At 34.4% G+C, this 17,564-nt stretch overlaps 1 protein-coding gene across 1 annotated transcript in view; it reads right to left on the reverse strand.

Annotated features, from left to right (window-relative positions):
- Positions 1–226: 226 nt before the first annotated feature.
- The window catches only part of LOC149423828 (paired box protein Pax-6-like), a 74,664-nt gene continuing 57,326 nt past the window's right edge, over positions 227–17,564 (reverse strand). The window contains exons 4-6 of the mRNA XM_089632141.1: positions 3,911–4,180; positions 1,593–1,777; positions 227–720 (exon numbers count right to left, since the gene is read on the reverse strand). Coding sequence (XP_089488267.1) covers positions 262–720; positions 1,593–1,777; positions 3,911–4,180 — 914 coding nt within the window. The 3' untranslated portion in view covers positions 227–261. The remainder of the gene's footprint in view (positions 721–1,592; positions 1,778–3,910; positions 4,181–17,564) is intronic.

The raw sequence follows: 17,564 nt of genomic DNA on the forward strand, positions 1-17,564 counted from the left end.
GTATCACACACAAAGCTTTATTTTGATCAAATTATTTAAACACTGTAATATTGGGACACACAATGTTAATGTCAAAGTCGTCTTAGTATACCTAAGCCTCTCACATTATTGTTCGTTGCCGATAACCCGCTGATAAAGTCTTGTTTGCTTAGTTCACAAATCAATTAATTTACAAGCATAAAATTGGTTGTACGGAAGGCAAATTCACTATTATTTTTTATTGCTTATCCATTGCATTCAAGTATAATGTAGCAGGTATGTCTATCGATCGTGTTTAGTTAGTTGCAAAGGTTGACAATGTTCCCCCGGCAATACCGGAGGCAATAAGTGATCACTGCTCCTGGCTTCCGGAGGACTAGGAGTCCTTGAATGGTCCTGATACCTCATCCTCAGAGCTCTTCGCTCAAGGAGAAGTCTTTCATCTTCCATCTCGCAGTCTGACTCATCATTGACGTTGATCTCTTCATCTGAGGAGTGGAGGTCTTGTAGGTATTGGAGGTCCCTGAGGTGAGAAGGGACCAGCGCTCTGAAGGCGCTATTCTCTCCGCCCATCCGTGGGTGTGCGGCGGAGTGAGGTGGGGCGGCGGAGTGAGTGAGGGCGGGGGGCGGCGAGCCAGGGGCGGAAGGCCTGGGCGGGGGCGGCGGGGAGGATCCCCCGCGCTTGAGAAGGCTCATCCGCTGATGACGCCGCCACTTGGCTCGTCTGTTGGAAAACCAAACCTGTCAGTCAATACGAGTATTAGTTTGGTTGTCATTTGGTACACAAAACTACACACTTCAGGGACACTTTTACAAGGAAGATTGTGAATTTCATTTAAAGAAAACAGAATGAAGAAAAAAGTGGAATGAGGTTTTGAGTGTACCAATGTACCTTAATTTAATAAAAACATATTTTATTACCCTTTATTAAGATAATGTTAGTAGGGATTTATTTTGGAGGTGATAAATACAGGATAAATAAAATTCTAATTTTAATCATTGAAGACAATATAAGCTTTTCTCGAACTAAAATCTTGGACCGAAAAAATCAGAAAAAGGTTTGGCATCTTGTAACTGAGCTCAGGACCTCTGTCTTGCCAGTTATACCATAGCAAAGCCAGGCAAAGCCCCGGCAAGGCGGAGGTCCTGGGATCAATTCCTAGATGCGACCGAATCTTTTTCTGATTTTTGTTTTTCAGATTTTCATTTGAAAGTCGCTAATATTGTCTTCGATTATTAAAATATAACAATTTGAAGTTTTCAATAAATTTTCCAAAAAATACTGATATTTTATAGGCGGTTTTATAAGTAATGGCCGATAGTAATTTTTTTAAATATCAATCGAACCTGAAAATTCAATGAACTATTAAGAGATAAGAAAATGAGAAAGAAAACTATAGACTTAACTTCATTAAAAAAAACATTTTAGAAAGTTGGTAGGTTGATAGGAAACAATTTGTTCACTATGTTTTTACTATGCAACTATCTAATGCAATTTGAAACAATAGATAATTGAAATATAACAAGATTACAAAATTGATTTCTATTAACGGTATTTAAATCTTTGTAATTGTTGAGTAGATAATATTGTATAAAATAATAATTGTAATCACCTGAACTCTAGCTTCTGAGAGCGAAGTCTTGGATGCTAATCTCTCCCTGGTTGAGACGCAAGGGTAGTGGCTCTTCTCGAATTCCTTCTCCAGTTCCTCGAGCTGGTCAGGGCTGAAGGTCGTTCGGTTCCGCCGGAACTTGGGCTGCTCCCCGTCCAGCGATCCCGTGTCATCCCCGTCCACATCTGGAAGGAAGGCTTCCATGAATAGTCTGTTTTCACCGTTAAAAAAATGGTGGGCTGGAGCTATATTATAGGGAAGACAGGGCATTAGAACGCTTACATACACATTTTACAAATTATATTACATTTCAAGTATTACAATTTATTAAACGCTATGTGCAAATTTATGAACATTACTGTAACATAAAAAAATTCAAGCTGGTTTTGTTATGTCTTTGCCAGGGCTTGTAAAAATATATAAAAATGCAAAAATGGATTGTGGCCTAGTTGTTCAAAGTATCAGATCTATACTCTGGCGTCTTGTGTTCAATCCGATCTTTAAAGGCCAAAGACTAATTTTATAGATTATTCTAAAACTACCAATCACGAGCAGTTCGGATGAAATCTTAAGGAAAATCTGTGTTTTGTACATTTGGAAACTTTATGCCAAAAACATACTAGCATTCCTATTCAAACCCAAAGATGTTTTTGACAATGTTCAAACTGCTCATGATACTAAAATCAAAGGGTATAATCTCTTACCCCTCAAGCTACAACAGCTTTTGACCAAATAAATTTTAGATACTTTGCAACAAAACCAAACAATGCATTTCAACTGGTTATTAGACAGAACACAAATTATTTTAAATATAAATCAGGTACCAAATCTTGTATCATCAGCTAAGATGATATGCTTCAACGATTTTATTAAGAACCAATTTATTATTATGTATTTCTATGGTTAGATCCTGCTTGTCTTTGAATTTAAATATAATATTGTCTTGTTATGTTTTTGTTTTTGTTGTAAACTGCGCCTGGTCTCAACACATCCTGAGATCCTGGTGAGAGAGGCACAGCACACCACCAATTTAATTGTTATTAATAATCATAAATAAAAACATTAAAAAATACTGCAAATCCAGGTATAGGGAGAATCAAAACTTTGTCAGTTTATTCGTATTTTTAATTTTTTGTTTTTTTTTCATATACATATTGTAATTTTGCATATGATTAGTTTCATAACAGGCTATGCCTAGTTCGACACTAATGTTGTCTGGGCAATGTTGTATTCACGCCTGTATTGTAACTTATCCGCTACGTACTTAAAAAGCGGTTAAACGCAACGCTCGTTATAATCTACGTGTTAATAGATGGCGTTAATTAAATTATTTTATATAAAACGCTTTTTTAAGGTATTGCATTAAAATATGAAGACAAATTATTTGTTTATAACCGTACATGCGCAATACGAATATGAATAAATAGTTTTAATTTAAAAACTCAATTCATCGAGAAGGGCATACAAATTCAATCCAATTAGTAGATTATAATGAGCGTTATAATCTACGCGTTCATAAATGTCGTTAAATTAATGATTTTATTAAAATTCACTTTTCGCAGACGAAGTATTTGTTTGCGCCCGTATATATGAAATATGAATATAAATAAATAGTTTTGTCCGTATACAACTCAATTCTTTCAAAAAAGGCATATAAAGAGAATACTGTACCGATGATTCAATCCCATATTGTATTTGTATGCCTTTCTTGAAAGAGTTAAGTTTTAATTTTTTTGGCGCAAACAAATAATACGTCTAAATATTTTATTTTTATTTGCTTAAGTTTTAATCCAGCATGAAAGGAGGGTAGTGCAATCCCAGTCTGCCGTATTAGATGATAAATATGGTTCCATGATAACTCATCACAGTGACAATTCAACACACTTTTAAAAGGTGATATAAGGTCATAAGAACCGATGAAAAATTTTTTAACGTTAACCTAACCTACTTAACCCAGTTAATAAAGTTTTTGTTTCATCACTTTCCTTGACTTTATATAACTTTTTACAGATGTGATGAATTATCATTGTGATGATTTATCCGGTCACCAATAAATATATACAAGAGAGAGATAAGAACAATGACAAAAAAAAACAAGATGAAAAAAAAATAGGTAGATAATTAAGCCACCGACCGTCGATTATAACGAACGTTGCGTTTAACTTTTTTGGTACCTTTCAATATTTATTACATATTACAATATCCATTTTGCATACAACCATGTATGGATTATGTGTATTAAATCTGTATACTTTTTATAATTTGAATTAATGTCTTCATCGTCTTGATAATAAAACAAAAAAAAATGTAACACCTACCGATTAGTCCTCTTGCAGCCTCAGCTCTAAGTGCAGCCGCCATGTCCGGTGAGCCAGGGCGGCCAGGGGCGCGCAGGCCCGCCGGCCAAGGTCCGCCCAGTCCGGGTGCGGGTCCACCCCAGCCGAAGGGCGCGTAGGGCGGGGGCGGCGGCGCGTACAGCGCGTACCCCGCCGCCCTGGCGAATTCCGCCGCTGCCCGCTCTGCCGCCCTGTTGCGCAGAATGCGGTTTATAGAGGATACGCTGGGTGCTGTGGCGTTGGTGCAAACACCTGTAAGATAAACAACAAAAAAAACATTATTAATGACGAAGAATAATCTTACGAGGTAAATTACAGAATTTGAAATTCAGTTGGGTTAGTTACTAGTTTTAGGCCTTTATTATTGGCAGAACGCTGTTAAACTTGGTTGTTTATAGAAATACACGTTATAAAGTAGCTTTTAGTGACAGGACCACAGTAAATAAATTTTTGCCTTTAATTTTTTGCTTCTATCGAAGTGTCTGATATTTTATCTGTAAAATGTTATTGCCATTCAAAATGGGCATGACAAAGTACAAAGGGATTAGCTAACCTAAGCTAATGTTTTATGCAAGTTTCTTGAAAATACCTAAGTTATTTTCAGAAATGTTTCATTATAATTTCTTAGTGAAAATGCTTAAAGTGTTTCTTGTAACACGATATTTTATCATTTGTTAGAGCTTTTCAACAAATCATCACCCGATTGAATGGCAGATAAACGTTAATATTCATTGACTCGCCAGACACAAAGTATTGAGGGACTTGACAGTTATAACTTTGGTTCGAGAGCTTTACTTGGCAGCTTCTGCCGCAGTCAAAGCTCAAAGCTACTGATGGAGCCAAACTAAAAGCTGGCGCCTTCTGAGTTCCTTATAAAGGCATTCGAAATTCATGAGAAAAGTCGTGACTAGATACCAAAGACAACCACATCCCATGCGACCAGGCAAAATACACTACAAAAAGAATTCTAGTTCATACTTTTCAAAGTTGTCTGTATTCTTGGGATAATGTTTAGCATACGTGAACACGATTCTGTCTGACAGATCGAAGGTGTTAAGTATTCCTATTTAATAGACTCACTGAATACAGCACCGATTCACGATGAATTAATAATGAGAGGGTTGTTGCAGCAGTTCAGTAGTTAAAGGAAGTGTCAGAAGTGATTGATGCGGCTGAGAAGTGACTGCCCATAGAATTTTATTTGACTGCTGAAGATTAGGGGTAACCTCTCTTCGCCTTTACGTCAATCAATATATTTTAAATACTAAACTGCATGTATTGATACACAGAGCACGAAGTGACGCTTGGTGTATTCGGTAGTAGTAGATACACTTTCAATTACGTGTGTTTTATGACCTCATTTTCCAATACCCACGTGATTTTTACAAAAAAGACATGTGTGCCGATTCTATTACGAGAAGTCAAATCGACTTAATTTATTCAATAAATGTCAAATCAAGAATTGATGCTTTTAAAGAAAATATTGAGATGGTTTTATGCTAATTTATTAACATAGATATCCTATTTAAATCTGTTACAGACCATCTTACTATTATAACAATATATTGTAGAATCTGCCAGACAATGAAAAGTGACATCTTAATGTCTTTATCAAGCCCCGGAACCAACGAACTTAATACTTTATAAGATGAATACGATAACACAAAACACATATTGTAAACATGTCATGATTATTATGCTGACAATTATTTTATTGTAGCTAGATTGTATACAAATTATTGTGAGTGTCAAATGGCTGAAACATATATGCTAGAACTTTAATGGTATTTCTCAAGATGCATATTATTATGTGTTTTTATTGGAATTTGTAGATTTATTTGGGTTCGATTGCATCACATCCACACCACTTTGTTTTATATCTTTTCATTGGAAATGCGGCGAGACATAATTTATCATCTGACGACAAATTGTCTGACACAACTGAGCTGTTTTTGGGGCCATGGGATTTGTTAATAGTCACGAAGATTAATTGCAGCCGACGCGAGCAGTCAGGCGTTAGACGAGGCTTCTTCAGCGGCCTACCGAGACAATGCGTTCATCTCATGTCCTTTGGCTCGGGAGTCGGGATCCTCTCGCATCCTTTTTCCCTCGCACCCTTGTTCGTCCGCATTGTCTCGTTATGAACTGGATAGAAAAAAGTATTTCTTTTCGATTAACTCCGAGAAATTTATTGAATAAAAAGACCCAACCGAAAATGACAGGTAGTATTACATCAGGGGTATATGAGCTAACAAACGCGGTTTTTACAGGTTGAAATGTAAACATGATATAGTTTTGAATAAACGGTTAATTTTTTTCAAATATAAGGTTTATTGTTGGCGTATTCACAAACCAAATGAAATATAAGAACTTTAATTACTACCGTTCATTTAAAATAATTATAAAGGTACAACATTTAACAAATTATTAAATATTTATAAGTGTTGTGTTCGGTACCAACCTAATAATTGTTGTATTTATAACTTTTTTAATGAATTATTTAACTCTTTTTTTTGTTTTATTACCAATCTACCCTGTATTGTTACGACTTTTTTAAATGTGAAAAACCGAAAAAATGTACCAACCGTTCCCAACCATCTGGAGGCAGTGAGATTATGGCATCCTTAATTGAGTTATATTGTGAGGTTGAAGTTAGTGAGGAGGGGAAAGAGAAAGTGGCTGAAAAAGAACCTGGTTATTCAAATCTGGTCACCAAATACGGCCAAAGCCATTTCAAGCAACGTTTCAATTCTGAATGGTTTTCTTAAACTAGGGCGATACTGAGAGCATCTGTAACGTGCTGTAAATACTATATACCTCTCATTTTAAAAGCATAAATCATGAAATAGCACAAATTAATAAAATAAAATTTTCTGCGCACACCGGGATTTGAACCCTTACCCCTTGACCACAAGGCCGTAAAAAACAAAACAAATTGAAAATTAGTTAAAGATTCGACTTTTTTTGCGTATCTGTCAATTTTTTCTAAATTTATTTTTATTTTTATACCTTTATTTGTAGTTAATTCTCACAAATGGCGGTATCTAACGTATTTTTTAAAATAAAGAAGTAACTATTAATGAATTTCTCCTGACGAAGATAATAGAATTATTATTTAGGAGTATTGATTGGGAGACCGTTGTCCCTCGGGCACATTTGCAAACATCTCTCAAAAATGTTTTATTTTCAAAGAAGCCATCTGTTACATCCAAAGGTAACAAGTAATTATTTAACTTGATAATTCTCGAGCTGTTTCAGCGCCCCTGGGGCAAGTCTGTCCCGCTAAACTCGGGAGCCGGTCCCGACCGCAGTCCGCTCGAGTGGAATACTCAGTTAGTAAGCGCATCGCACCAGACCCCTCGCAGCTTCTGTGCTCCGGGCTCCCATCAGTTATAGCCACAACATAGTATATATATATATATACACTACACGGCCTGCTAGAGATATACAGCCTTCAGTTTGAGGTTCTACCAATACTTGGTTCACAAGGTTCCGTATCCAAAAAGCCACGGAGATTAAGAAGACAATACTAGAGGTAAAATGGATCATCAAGTCGAAATGAAAAACTGAATAGGACACAATAATTTTATTCACGCGTTGTTGTTTGATGTGCTGTGCTTTTTATCTCGTTAATCGTTCCTTTATCATATTAATGGCATTTAACGAAGTGGATTAGAGCAAGATAAGATTACCCAAGAAGTAGGCATGATCTTATTTATGAATCTTGAAGTTCATAGGCTCCGGGCACAATGGTTGTTGGTTCCAGACTAAATTAATGAAACCTCGTAAAGGTAATAAAAATCACTTATAGGATAGGCATTTAACAATACAATTCGTTAACACCATATTCCGTAGTGTGTTATTCTGCCAGTATTGCAACTCTGGTGAGGAACCACTGTATTAATTAGAATTGGGTAGCTTGAAATCGTATTAATTGTTATTTTCAATTCCTTAACATCCAGGGCTCTACTAATTAATATACATATTTCAAAATCAAAACTTACTATTAGTGACCATTGTACGAGTACCTTCGTTGTTTACCTACCTTCATATTGTTCTAGTTGTCACACCTAATTAAAACGTCCTATTAGCATCTTCTATCTACGTCTATTAAAACCTTAACGGCATTTAGAAATGCCGGGTTTAAATTATTTGGAAATCCGTCAAAAGGTACCTATGTATATTATATAACCACAAGCCCGCTACATACTTAAATTAAATTGTGCCCTATTACAATGACGGAAAGAGGAAGCCCTCCAGTCTCAGTAACTATTTATAGGTAGGTACTTATTGCCTTTAAACACAAATAAACAAACACTTGACAACCGATAGCCTCTGGCACCTGTCTTAATCGAAGAAATTAAGGAAACTGCTTTTCTTTACAATAAAGTGCAGGAAACGTTAGAACAATCGTTTCAAATTAACATTTATTGTTCGTAAGTAACCAACAAAATTGAATTAGTTGCAAGTGCAAGGCTTTCCTCGAAGAGCATAATAATTTGTTATATAAATTGTGATTGGTATTTTTAGTTACGGATTGGGTAGCTCTTGTTCATTTAATGCGCTTCACATCTGCTGAATAACGATCGACGTCGTACAAAACTTCATTCGTGACAAAATTATCGACTTTTCCCCCTGGTTGAATAATTTTAATGCTTCAAATAAAACGTGGCGTCGCCATCGGACGCCCATTGTTTGACATTTTATAAGCAAAGTACCAAAACTCCGTCGCCTGTGACCGGGAAATTATTAGTTATTATTGCTATGTCACAGAGGCCATTGTTTTAGTCCAATCAGGACTAGCCCAGGAGTTATTCAAGGACAAATTAATAAATTCAAAATCGTTAATTAATTCAAGCAAAGACAATTTAACGTTGATCGAAATAAACTCCTTATTGAGAGTTCTTGCGCATATACAGAGGGTTGGAGCTGGCAACACGGTATCACAACCTCATGTATAAGCTCACATTTTAACACAACCTCAAATAACACATCTGCCCTGATGATGGACACTGCAATGCTGTCCGAAACGTTGGCTAAAGAAGGAGTTAGCGCAACACGGCATAACACCCCAAAAACAAATAGCAAAAATACTTTTGGCCGTGAAAATCTTAAATCATAAAAACAACTGTCGATTCAGCAATGAAATAAACACTTCCAAAATATATTTTTTAAATAATTTACCTCATAATCTTAATCCAAACCTCTAAATTGTAATTATAACAATTGTAATTGAAAAAATAGTAACTGTGACAATTGTAATTGTAACAATTGTAAGTGTAACAATTGTAATTGAAACAATTTTAACTGTTGCAATTGTAATTTAAAACATAAAAACACGCTTCCAGTAGTCAAGCACTAAGTTTTACTTATCTTATTATCTTAGTTATGTATCCCTTCTTAATGAGTTTCTCGTCATATTTATCTCATCTCATATTATTGAACAATAATCTAAAAGCCCATAAGATGAAATGATAATACCTTTGCAGCGTTTCATTTGGTGGCTCTAATTTGGTATCAATACCCTTTACAAGGATGAATCCAGCATCGGGCTTATTATCCTCGGCCCCCGTGGAGCTGACACCTCTTAGTGCCATATTCCCTCCCCGGGGGGTTCGCCCGATACTTATTAACCTATTAGAGGAAGCGCAAGGCTCGCAGACCAAATTACACCTTCGGACCAACCATAGAAGTGGAAGTAACTAGAATCATTACACGCATTATTGTACACACAAAATTTGTAATGGAATAGATAATGGATCCGAATACAAACGTGCTACCCGATATATCTCATCACAGAACCTTTTGTTATTGTTTGTTTTTCAATGTTTCGAGGAAAGTCTTCAAATTGTGATGATTGTGATTTTTCAGCTTGGGTTATCAATTGCAATCAATGTATAATATATATATAAACTACGATAATTACGTTCAATATAATATTTTTTTATTGAATCTGTAGTTTATATAAATTAATAGATTGATTAAAGCCAATAACCTAAGCGGACAAATCACAAGTCATCGTGTCGTAGCATGTGAGCTAACGTTTTTTGTCAACAAATTCGCAAGAATATAAATGGATAAACATGAATTTGAATGAAGATTCAATTTCGTTTTTAATACATATGTAAGAATTTGTAAAAGAATACACAGAGAAAACTTACGGATATTTAATATTGCTAATTAGTAAAGAGTCTCTTCAAATTATTCGTAATCCTATTAAAAACGGGATTGCAGACCCTTAACGAATGAATTGATACGTTTCATTAAATTTTTCGTAAGCTACGAATGTTGGAACAAGTTTTCATAAAAATTCTAATATTTTAGCATTTCGTCATTGTAAATTATCAAGTCAAATGCAGGTGAAATTCTCAAAAAGTTTATGTTTTTAACCGGATTACCAATAATTTTAAGAGATTCTTAATAAATTAACAACACTTAATTTTTCTCCGTGTATTTTTCAATAAGTCACAAATACTTTCAGGTTTAACTGTTCACTACAAACTTTTTTACAAAATTTTCCATTAGAAAAGTGAAATTAATTAGGTTTGCACGGAATGAAATTCAAGTTGAAGAACTAAAAAATATAATTTCATTTTTCTTGTGAGATAACATTTTATAACGCATTTTTTTGCGGGGCAATTTTTCCATTAAATTCACATTTCTACAATAAAAAATGGTGAAAAAAGTGCACAAATTATAAATCAGAAATAATGGAGAAAAAATATCACAGTAGCAATCAAATCACCACAAACTGATGGAACAGATTTAGGAGCACAGTTGGAGGTCCAAATAATTTGCGGACGTGTGACAGAAAAAGCTTTGTAGCTGGATTATTATTACCGTCGAACTGAACGGTTAAAAAACGTTAAACCAAAATAAAGGTTTTCTGTTTTTTTATATTTACATTTGCAAAATGTTTGTTAACTTATTTTTACATCTTCTTCGATATTTTGTAAATTCACTTGGGGCATCATTTTAACTATTTAAAAAAATTATCCTTTTTTATTTATTTTTAATCAAGCAGTGGTTTAAAAAAAGTCAATTTACTATTTTAATCTTTGATTTCTTTATATCATCACTATGATGATGGCCATATTCATAAAGACAAGTTATAAGCTGGTTATTAATTTAAAAACTACTTTTTGTGCTTTGTCATTATATAACTACCTACTAAGCGAGTAATAAGTAGGAACCTAATATTATGCAACAAAAAAGCGACGTTTTTAAAGACGGATTTTTACAAAACTATTTTTAATAAAATAAATAATAATCAATAAAATACACAGATTTAGGAAATGAAATAAAAAGAATTTGGCGTTCTCAGACTATAAAAATATTACCATTCGTTATTTCGGCTACTGGCATTATACCTAGCTCTCTCATTAAAAATTTAGGCGTATTAGATCTATCAAAAAATTTATATATAAAGATGCAAAAGTCGGTCATTTTGAATACATGTAGAATAACGAAAGATTTTTTAAATATTTATGTTGAGGGATCAGTAGGATTTATAGGCCCTGTTAGAAGCTCTACCGAGCCGAACCCTCTGATATGAAAATATCTGGAGTCGGTGAATTATTTTCCCATTTGATCTCTGGTGAGTTGACGTGTTGTTCTTGTATTGTTTTGTATTTATTTTGCTTATATAATTCACTTGCATAGTGTTGATTGACTAGATGATCATTTGTGGAAAAGTGAGTAAAAGGGTTTAGTTTTTCCTATGGGGAAGATTTAACCCGGACAATAAAATCGGAAGTTTATAGTAAATTTTCGAATGCACAAAAAAGAACTTTGAAAAAAATGAGTGAGCGCTGTTTTCGACACGAAGTAATTTATGGCTATTCATGCTTCGATGCGACGAATTTCGCGCAAAATTCAGCATTCTCTCAAACATGTCTTGTAATAAGTTACTAGCTTCTGACTTACAAAAGCATTTTTCACAAATAAAAATCTGTAAAAACAACAAATTAAATGATTCACCCAAGTGATGCCTATCATTGCTAGCCTTAATAATAGTGTATTTATGAGAAGACTATGCGAGCTATTATAATAGACTATGGACAATCAATCAAAAGTCATCGCAGCTGTCAATAACCTTTTGTGATTTTTTTTCATTTTTTCAAATTAGAAGCTGTATCCACTTACGGCAAAAAATTGAACCTTTACAGACAGCGAAGCAGTCCATTTTAAAGGTCTTTTATCGTTTCGACTGCCTCAATTAAATCTACAGAATGTTTTATAAGCCATTTATTTATTACATATTATTGTTCATATGTTTCATAAAGGATTTTTAACAAAGTATATGTATTGCCTGTAACTTGTTCCAAATGCGAGCCGTCTTAAAAACTCGTATTTAAGACGAGTCGAAAAAACGACCCGTTCTCATGAGAATCCAACATAAACTTTGAACGGGTGTTACGATCGTTTCCGTCAAATTTCACGTACCTGCACTGATGCACAGGGGATCAATGCGGCAACTTCTTGAGCAGGCTTTTAAATACATGCAGACATGGCACGCCTACATTTCGTGCGTGCATTATATATGGCAATGGGTCTGTTAGCAACGGATTTTCAATCATACATACAATCATACGGTTTATCAAGTATTTGGGGGCTCCAGTCCAGAAATGGCTGCCAAAATCAATTGTCGCACGAACTTGAGATTTGTACATGGTTTGCAGTGGTCACTATTGAAGAATCTGGTAACCCTAGACAAGACGCCCATTTTGTTTTTTGTATTATTTATTGTCTCTTTACATGACCCAACAATAAACACACAAAACACAATATCTATGGACCCAACTCAAGTATTTGATATTAATTGTGCTAAGTCTTCCTCGGGCGCCCTATACCATTCACTATATTCCATATATATATATATATATATATACTGCTTTCTATACCATCCGCTCTAAATGATGTCCAAACTATTCACATGTTGGTATGGTAGCAATATTATAACGTATTGCATACATTTGTAGGTATTTTTTGTCATTAAATCATACAATACAATATTATTTATTACAATAGTGGTCATAAATAATGTTTCTCATTAGTTCCGAGTCTCAGTAGTTAGCTGCGTACAAGTTGCTATAATATTTGGCTAATTTATATAGCGCCGTTTTCGTGAGAAATCACCTCAAGGACGCTGTATATTGTGGTAATTTTTCAAAAAAACAGTATTAAAAAAATCAACATTATTATTATCGGCATATTATATCTATAGTAATTCAAAACTTACTAAAATACAATCAATTAAATTGAATTCAAAGTAAACCACAAATACTCCCGAGAAATTAACACCAATCTCCTTTTTTTCAGAAGCTGCCTTTTTTCGATGTCAACGCCCAGATCTAATGCCGACCGACCTATGGATATCTTCCCAAACTATCTTGTTACTGGTGGCTGGTTACAGGTTAGCGGGTGTAATTTTATATTTTTTGACACATCGCCTACCTGTCCGCCTGTCATGACCACCGTGATGTTAATCGTTTCTACACGATACTATACTGCTTACAAGTCGCTAGTCGCTACCGACATCTATCAACATCAAATCAAACATCTCCAACACATGTCGGTTGACAATCGACCTGCGCTCGGGAATTCCATTTCTTTTGTGTTATACATATTATGCAACGAATTTAGGACCAGACGGGATAAACCTGATCCTTCAACAGGTTCTTTTCTTTATATTTAATCACTCGAATGTTTTAAATAGGTGCGTATCTCTTGTATTTTTTCAATCCTCGAGTTTCTTTTTACAGTTTTTAAGGACTGTGCACCTGTGTTAGGGTTGAGATATTTTATTTCATTTAGCTTACAATGGGATAATATATCCTTTTGAAACTTATAAAGATATCCTTTTTGCCTCGTTTGATAATTAAAGTAGAACGTAAGCCTTAATTCGATAGTAAATATTCGAAGCCATTTAAGCTAACATAAGAATTATTTGGGAATTAAAAATAATGGATAAAACTACGATTCTGTTGAGTTGATTTAAGCTTTTCACGGCAGAAAGTATTGTGGTTATTTCTTTTTGGGGTATTCTGCCGTGTTGTGATACTTCATTTTTTAGGCAACGTTTTGTACATTAGTACAATGTCCATCATCAGGGCAGATGTGTAATCTGTGATAATGATAAAGATTACACATATGCTCTATGATGAACACTGTAAAGATGTTCGAAACGTTGGTTAAATAAGGAGGTAAGGTAACACGGTGTAATACCCAAAACATAAATCACTAGAAAGTGCTTCTGTAGTTTAAGATACTATCACAAATCTACTAACATTTTTTACGACCGAAAGTTCATAAGTATGTAGGTAAAAAATTCCCCACATAACTTCCAGAAAAAAATTATTGGGGACGAAACCATTTTTTGCAATTGTTAACGTTTTTAGAAAATAAAAATGACTAGGTACCTCGAAGCTGGGTTTTATATATTTTCCAATTTGTGTTTACCTACTTAAATTACGTAAACTCTTAAAATAACAATCATGCTACCTACTTATAATTTAGGTACCTAAATAGGTAGGACTTAATGGTATCCACTAAAAAGTACTTTAAAAGTTCCTACTCGTGAATCGATTAAGCAAAGGGGAGTCGAATAAGTAGGTACCTACGCAGCCAGGTATTATGAATCATTCACATATTATGCAACCATTTACATTAGTTTTTTTAGAAACTCTAAATGAAGTACCTACCTGCTTACTTAGTTCAACAGGTATCTGTTGTTTACCTACTGAATAAAGGTACCCACGGTGTTTACCCAACAATACAAGAAGTGGAAACAAACTAACATTATTTGGTGAAAGGTAAGAGCGGTGGGAAGTGCGAGCAGGTAGATGTATGGAAAAGTTTGTAGACAGTACAGAGTATTGTGGTGCCTCTGTGCTAGGGAGGAGGAGCTGTGGGAAACGCCAGGTATTATTGGTTGAATCCCGAGAAGGAATAGAAGCGGCGACTCGAACCATTGCGCATTGGGCAATGGGCACCAGGCCGCGGAACCACATCCGTTGGAACTATTCCATTTCTAAACTAAACTTTTTGTTCCCAAATATTCCCCTCATATCGCCACTCTAACACATACACTTCGACAAAACATGCATGTCGAGGGACACGCGATACCTCGTAGGTAAATGACCGAAGAAAAAGTTTTGGGATGGGTGAAAATAAGTCGCACTGTCAGTTTCTCTTTTGACTATATAACAGACCCATTCCATAGTCAATACTAAATGCTGTAAAAATGAGATCCTTGAGGCGTATGTGTGGTAAAATCAAGTATGATCGTGTGAGAAATGTGGAGATCCGCAAAGAATGAAAGGCTTATCTAAGCGTAATGAGTAAGATTTATAAGATGGTTTGGGCATGTAAGAAGTCGTTCATTGAAGTCGGGGACTACCGGAGAAACGGCATGAGGGTTAGTTAGTTAAGGCGATGCACTACGTCGTGTATTATTTTAAATCGAGCCGCTATCAATAACACCCCTTACGTAGATGGCGATAAGGTTTAAATTCCCGTTCAACACCATCCGCCTGTTTTGGTTTATGCAAGAAAAAAACATGGCCAAAAAATGCCTTTTATTTTATTTTGTGGATGTTCAGGGATAAATATTTAATTTTTTTCCGATCATTTTATAAATAATTTAATTTGCAACATTATGAAATAAAATAACTACCTAAAATGGGTTCGTAAGTAGGAGATTTTGAACTTTAAAGCAGTTTTCATAGGCCCTAAAAATTATTTTTTTCTGGGCTTATAAAAAGACTTATCTTAAAAATACTCGATTATTTTAAAGGCCAAGATTCTACTCGCAGTATCTAATTAAAGCATCTAAAACATTTCTAGGCGACCAAATTTTCAAATCAAAAACACATGATTTTGCATTACCACGTATTGCATCGCCAAAAAATAACAAAATTACAAGCAATATAATTTCTAATGTCGTTTGCGGGTGTTTCGTTCCTGTCCTATAATTCTTGGTTTGGCTCGCGCTTCGGTTTTAAATGTATTCGCAGCGTAGTATTGAAACTAAAATCAAAAATTGTAATTTTTATAATTTTGTAACCTACATAAATTATGATGAATTGTGCCGCCGTTAATAAAATAATTGATGGTGAAATGATAAACTTCGTTGTCTTCTGATGATGTTGGTTTGATTCTCGGCCATGGTAATTTTTTTTTTTACTTAAAGTTACTTACTTAGTTACTTGGTGATATTTTTAAATATTATTACTTTTTTATGAAATTTGAATCCCGTGCTTTTTCACTGGTCTGTCTCTACACTACCTACCTACCCAATAATTACGAAGTAGTTTCAAAATGTATTTGTCATAAGTCTCACAAATAGCTCTACATTTATTCGCAAAATTTTGTTTTATGTATCACTAATGGACCCCGCACTTCGTCTTTTTTCACCATTCACTATTGAATATCACAATTTTACTGTTAAATAACTACATTTCAACGATTTTAATTCGACTCCGTATATCATTCAGATGTAGAAATATTACGTTAAGTATTCCTCGAGCCTCCCCCACTTCTTCTACCTTAAAACTACTCTGTCAACACTCCCGACACTAATAAAAACAAACTCCAAAATTTTTTGCGATTTCGGTTGACTTTTGGAGACTTGCGAGCGCAAACATGTACAGGAAAAAAAATTATATATTAAGATTAGTTAAAAAATTATTTTCTTATGGTGTCATGTAACTATGTTGGTACAATATACAATGTGAGGTTCCATCAATCATTCCACGAATCACCTTCAAGTGCCAAAAATTAATTCAACCTTTGCCTAAAAGCACGAATCCTTCCTAGCACCTCTCATCTTCAACGCATTCCTAAAAGAAACCACTTATTGCAACACTCATAAATACCCAAAAAGTTTACTTGAACATTTCAACACATGGTTACTACACAAAAAAGGGCATGCATCAGCAAGTTACTAGCAATTCCTTCTCAGTCTAATTCTCATTCATTATTTACATACATGTGTTATTTACATTTATAGAGATTTACTCTATCTTATTAAAACTGCTTATGTTTTACCCATGCCTAGTTTATCAATACCTAATACTGTTGTTTAAACTATTTTTTTGATTTGTTATTACTATGAGATTTAGACGCTACCATTTATGTAAATTTAAAGTTCCTACGAAATTACTGTTTGTGTGTAACTATATATGGAATGCTCCATGTATATATATTTGTATAAATGTATGTGTATGTGTAAGCATATATATGTACGCGCCTCAGAACAGAAATCTTTTAGTGAGTCGAGTTACTTTCAGGTATGTAATTTTGATTATGTTATTGCAATAAACGCCCGGGTTGTCGGCAATTAAAATGTTTGTCATTTTAGTTACATATGTAACAGGTTTAACCTAGTTTTTGTTTCATCATTTTTAATAACTTTATAGCACTTTTTATAGGTGTGTTGAATTTTCATTTTCATGAGTTATCCGGTCTCCACAATATAAATAGGTACTTAGCTTTCTAGGCAAACCCAATGTTAAAAAAAGCTCTTAGTGGTAGAGTAAAAACAAAGCTACAGTAAAATTATTTTATTTTTGTAAACCAGTCAAATCGCAGTATTTTTTAATTTATGTTCTTGTTATTTTTAATTTTGTTTCTT

Source organism: Hesperophylax consimilis, chromosome 5 (assembly GCF_061612785.1).
Source record: "Hesperophylax consimilis isolate HC1 chromosome 5, BYU_Hcon_1.0, whole genome shotgun sequence".
Taxonomy (NCBI): Eukaryota; Metazoa; Arthropoda; class Insecta; order Trichoptera; family Limnephilidae; genus Hesperophylax; species Hesperophylax consimilis.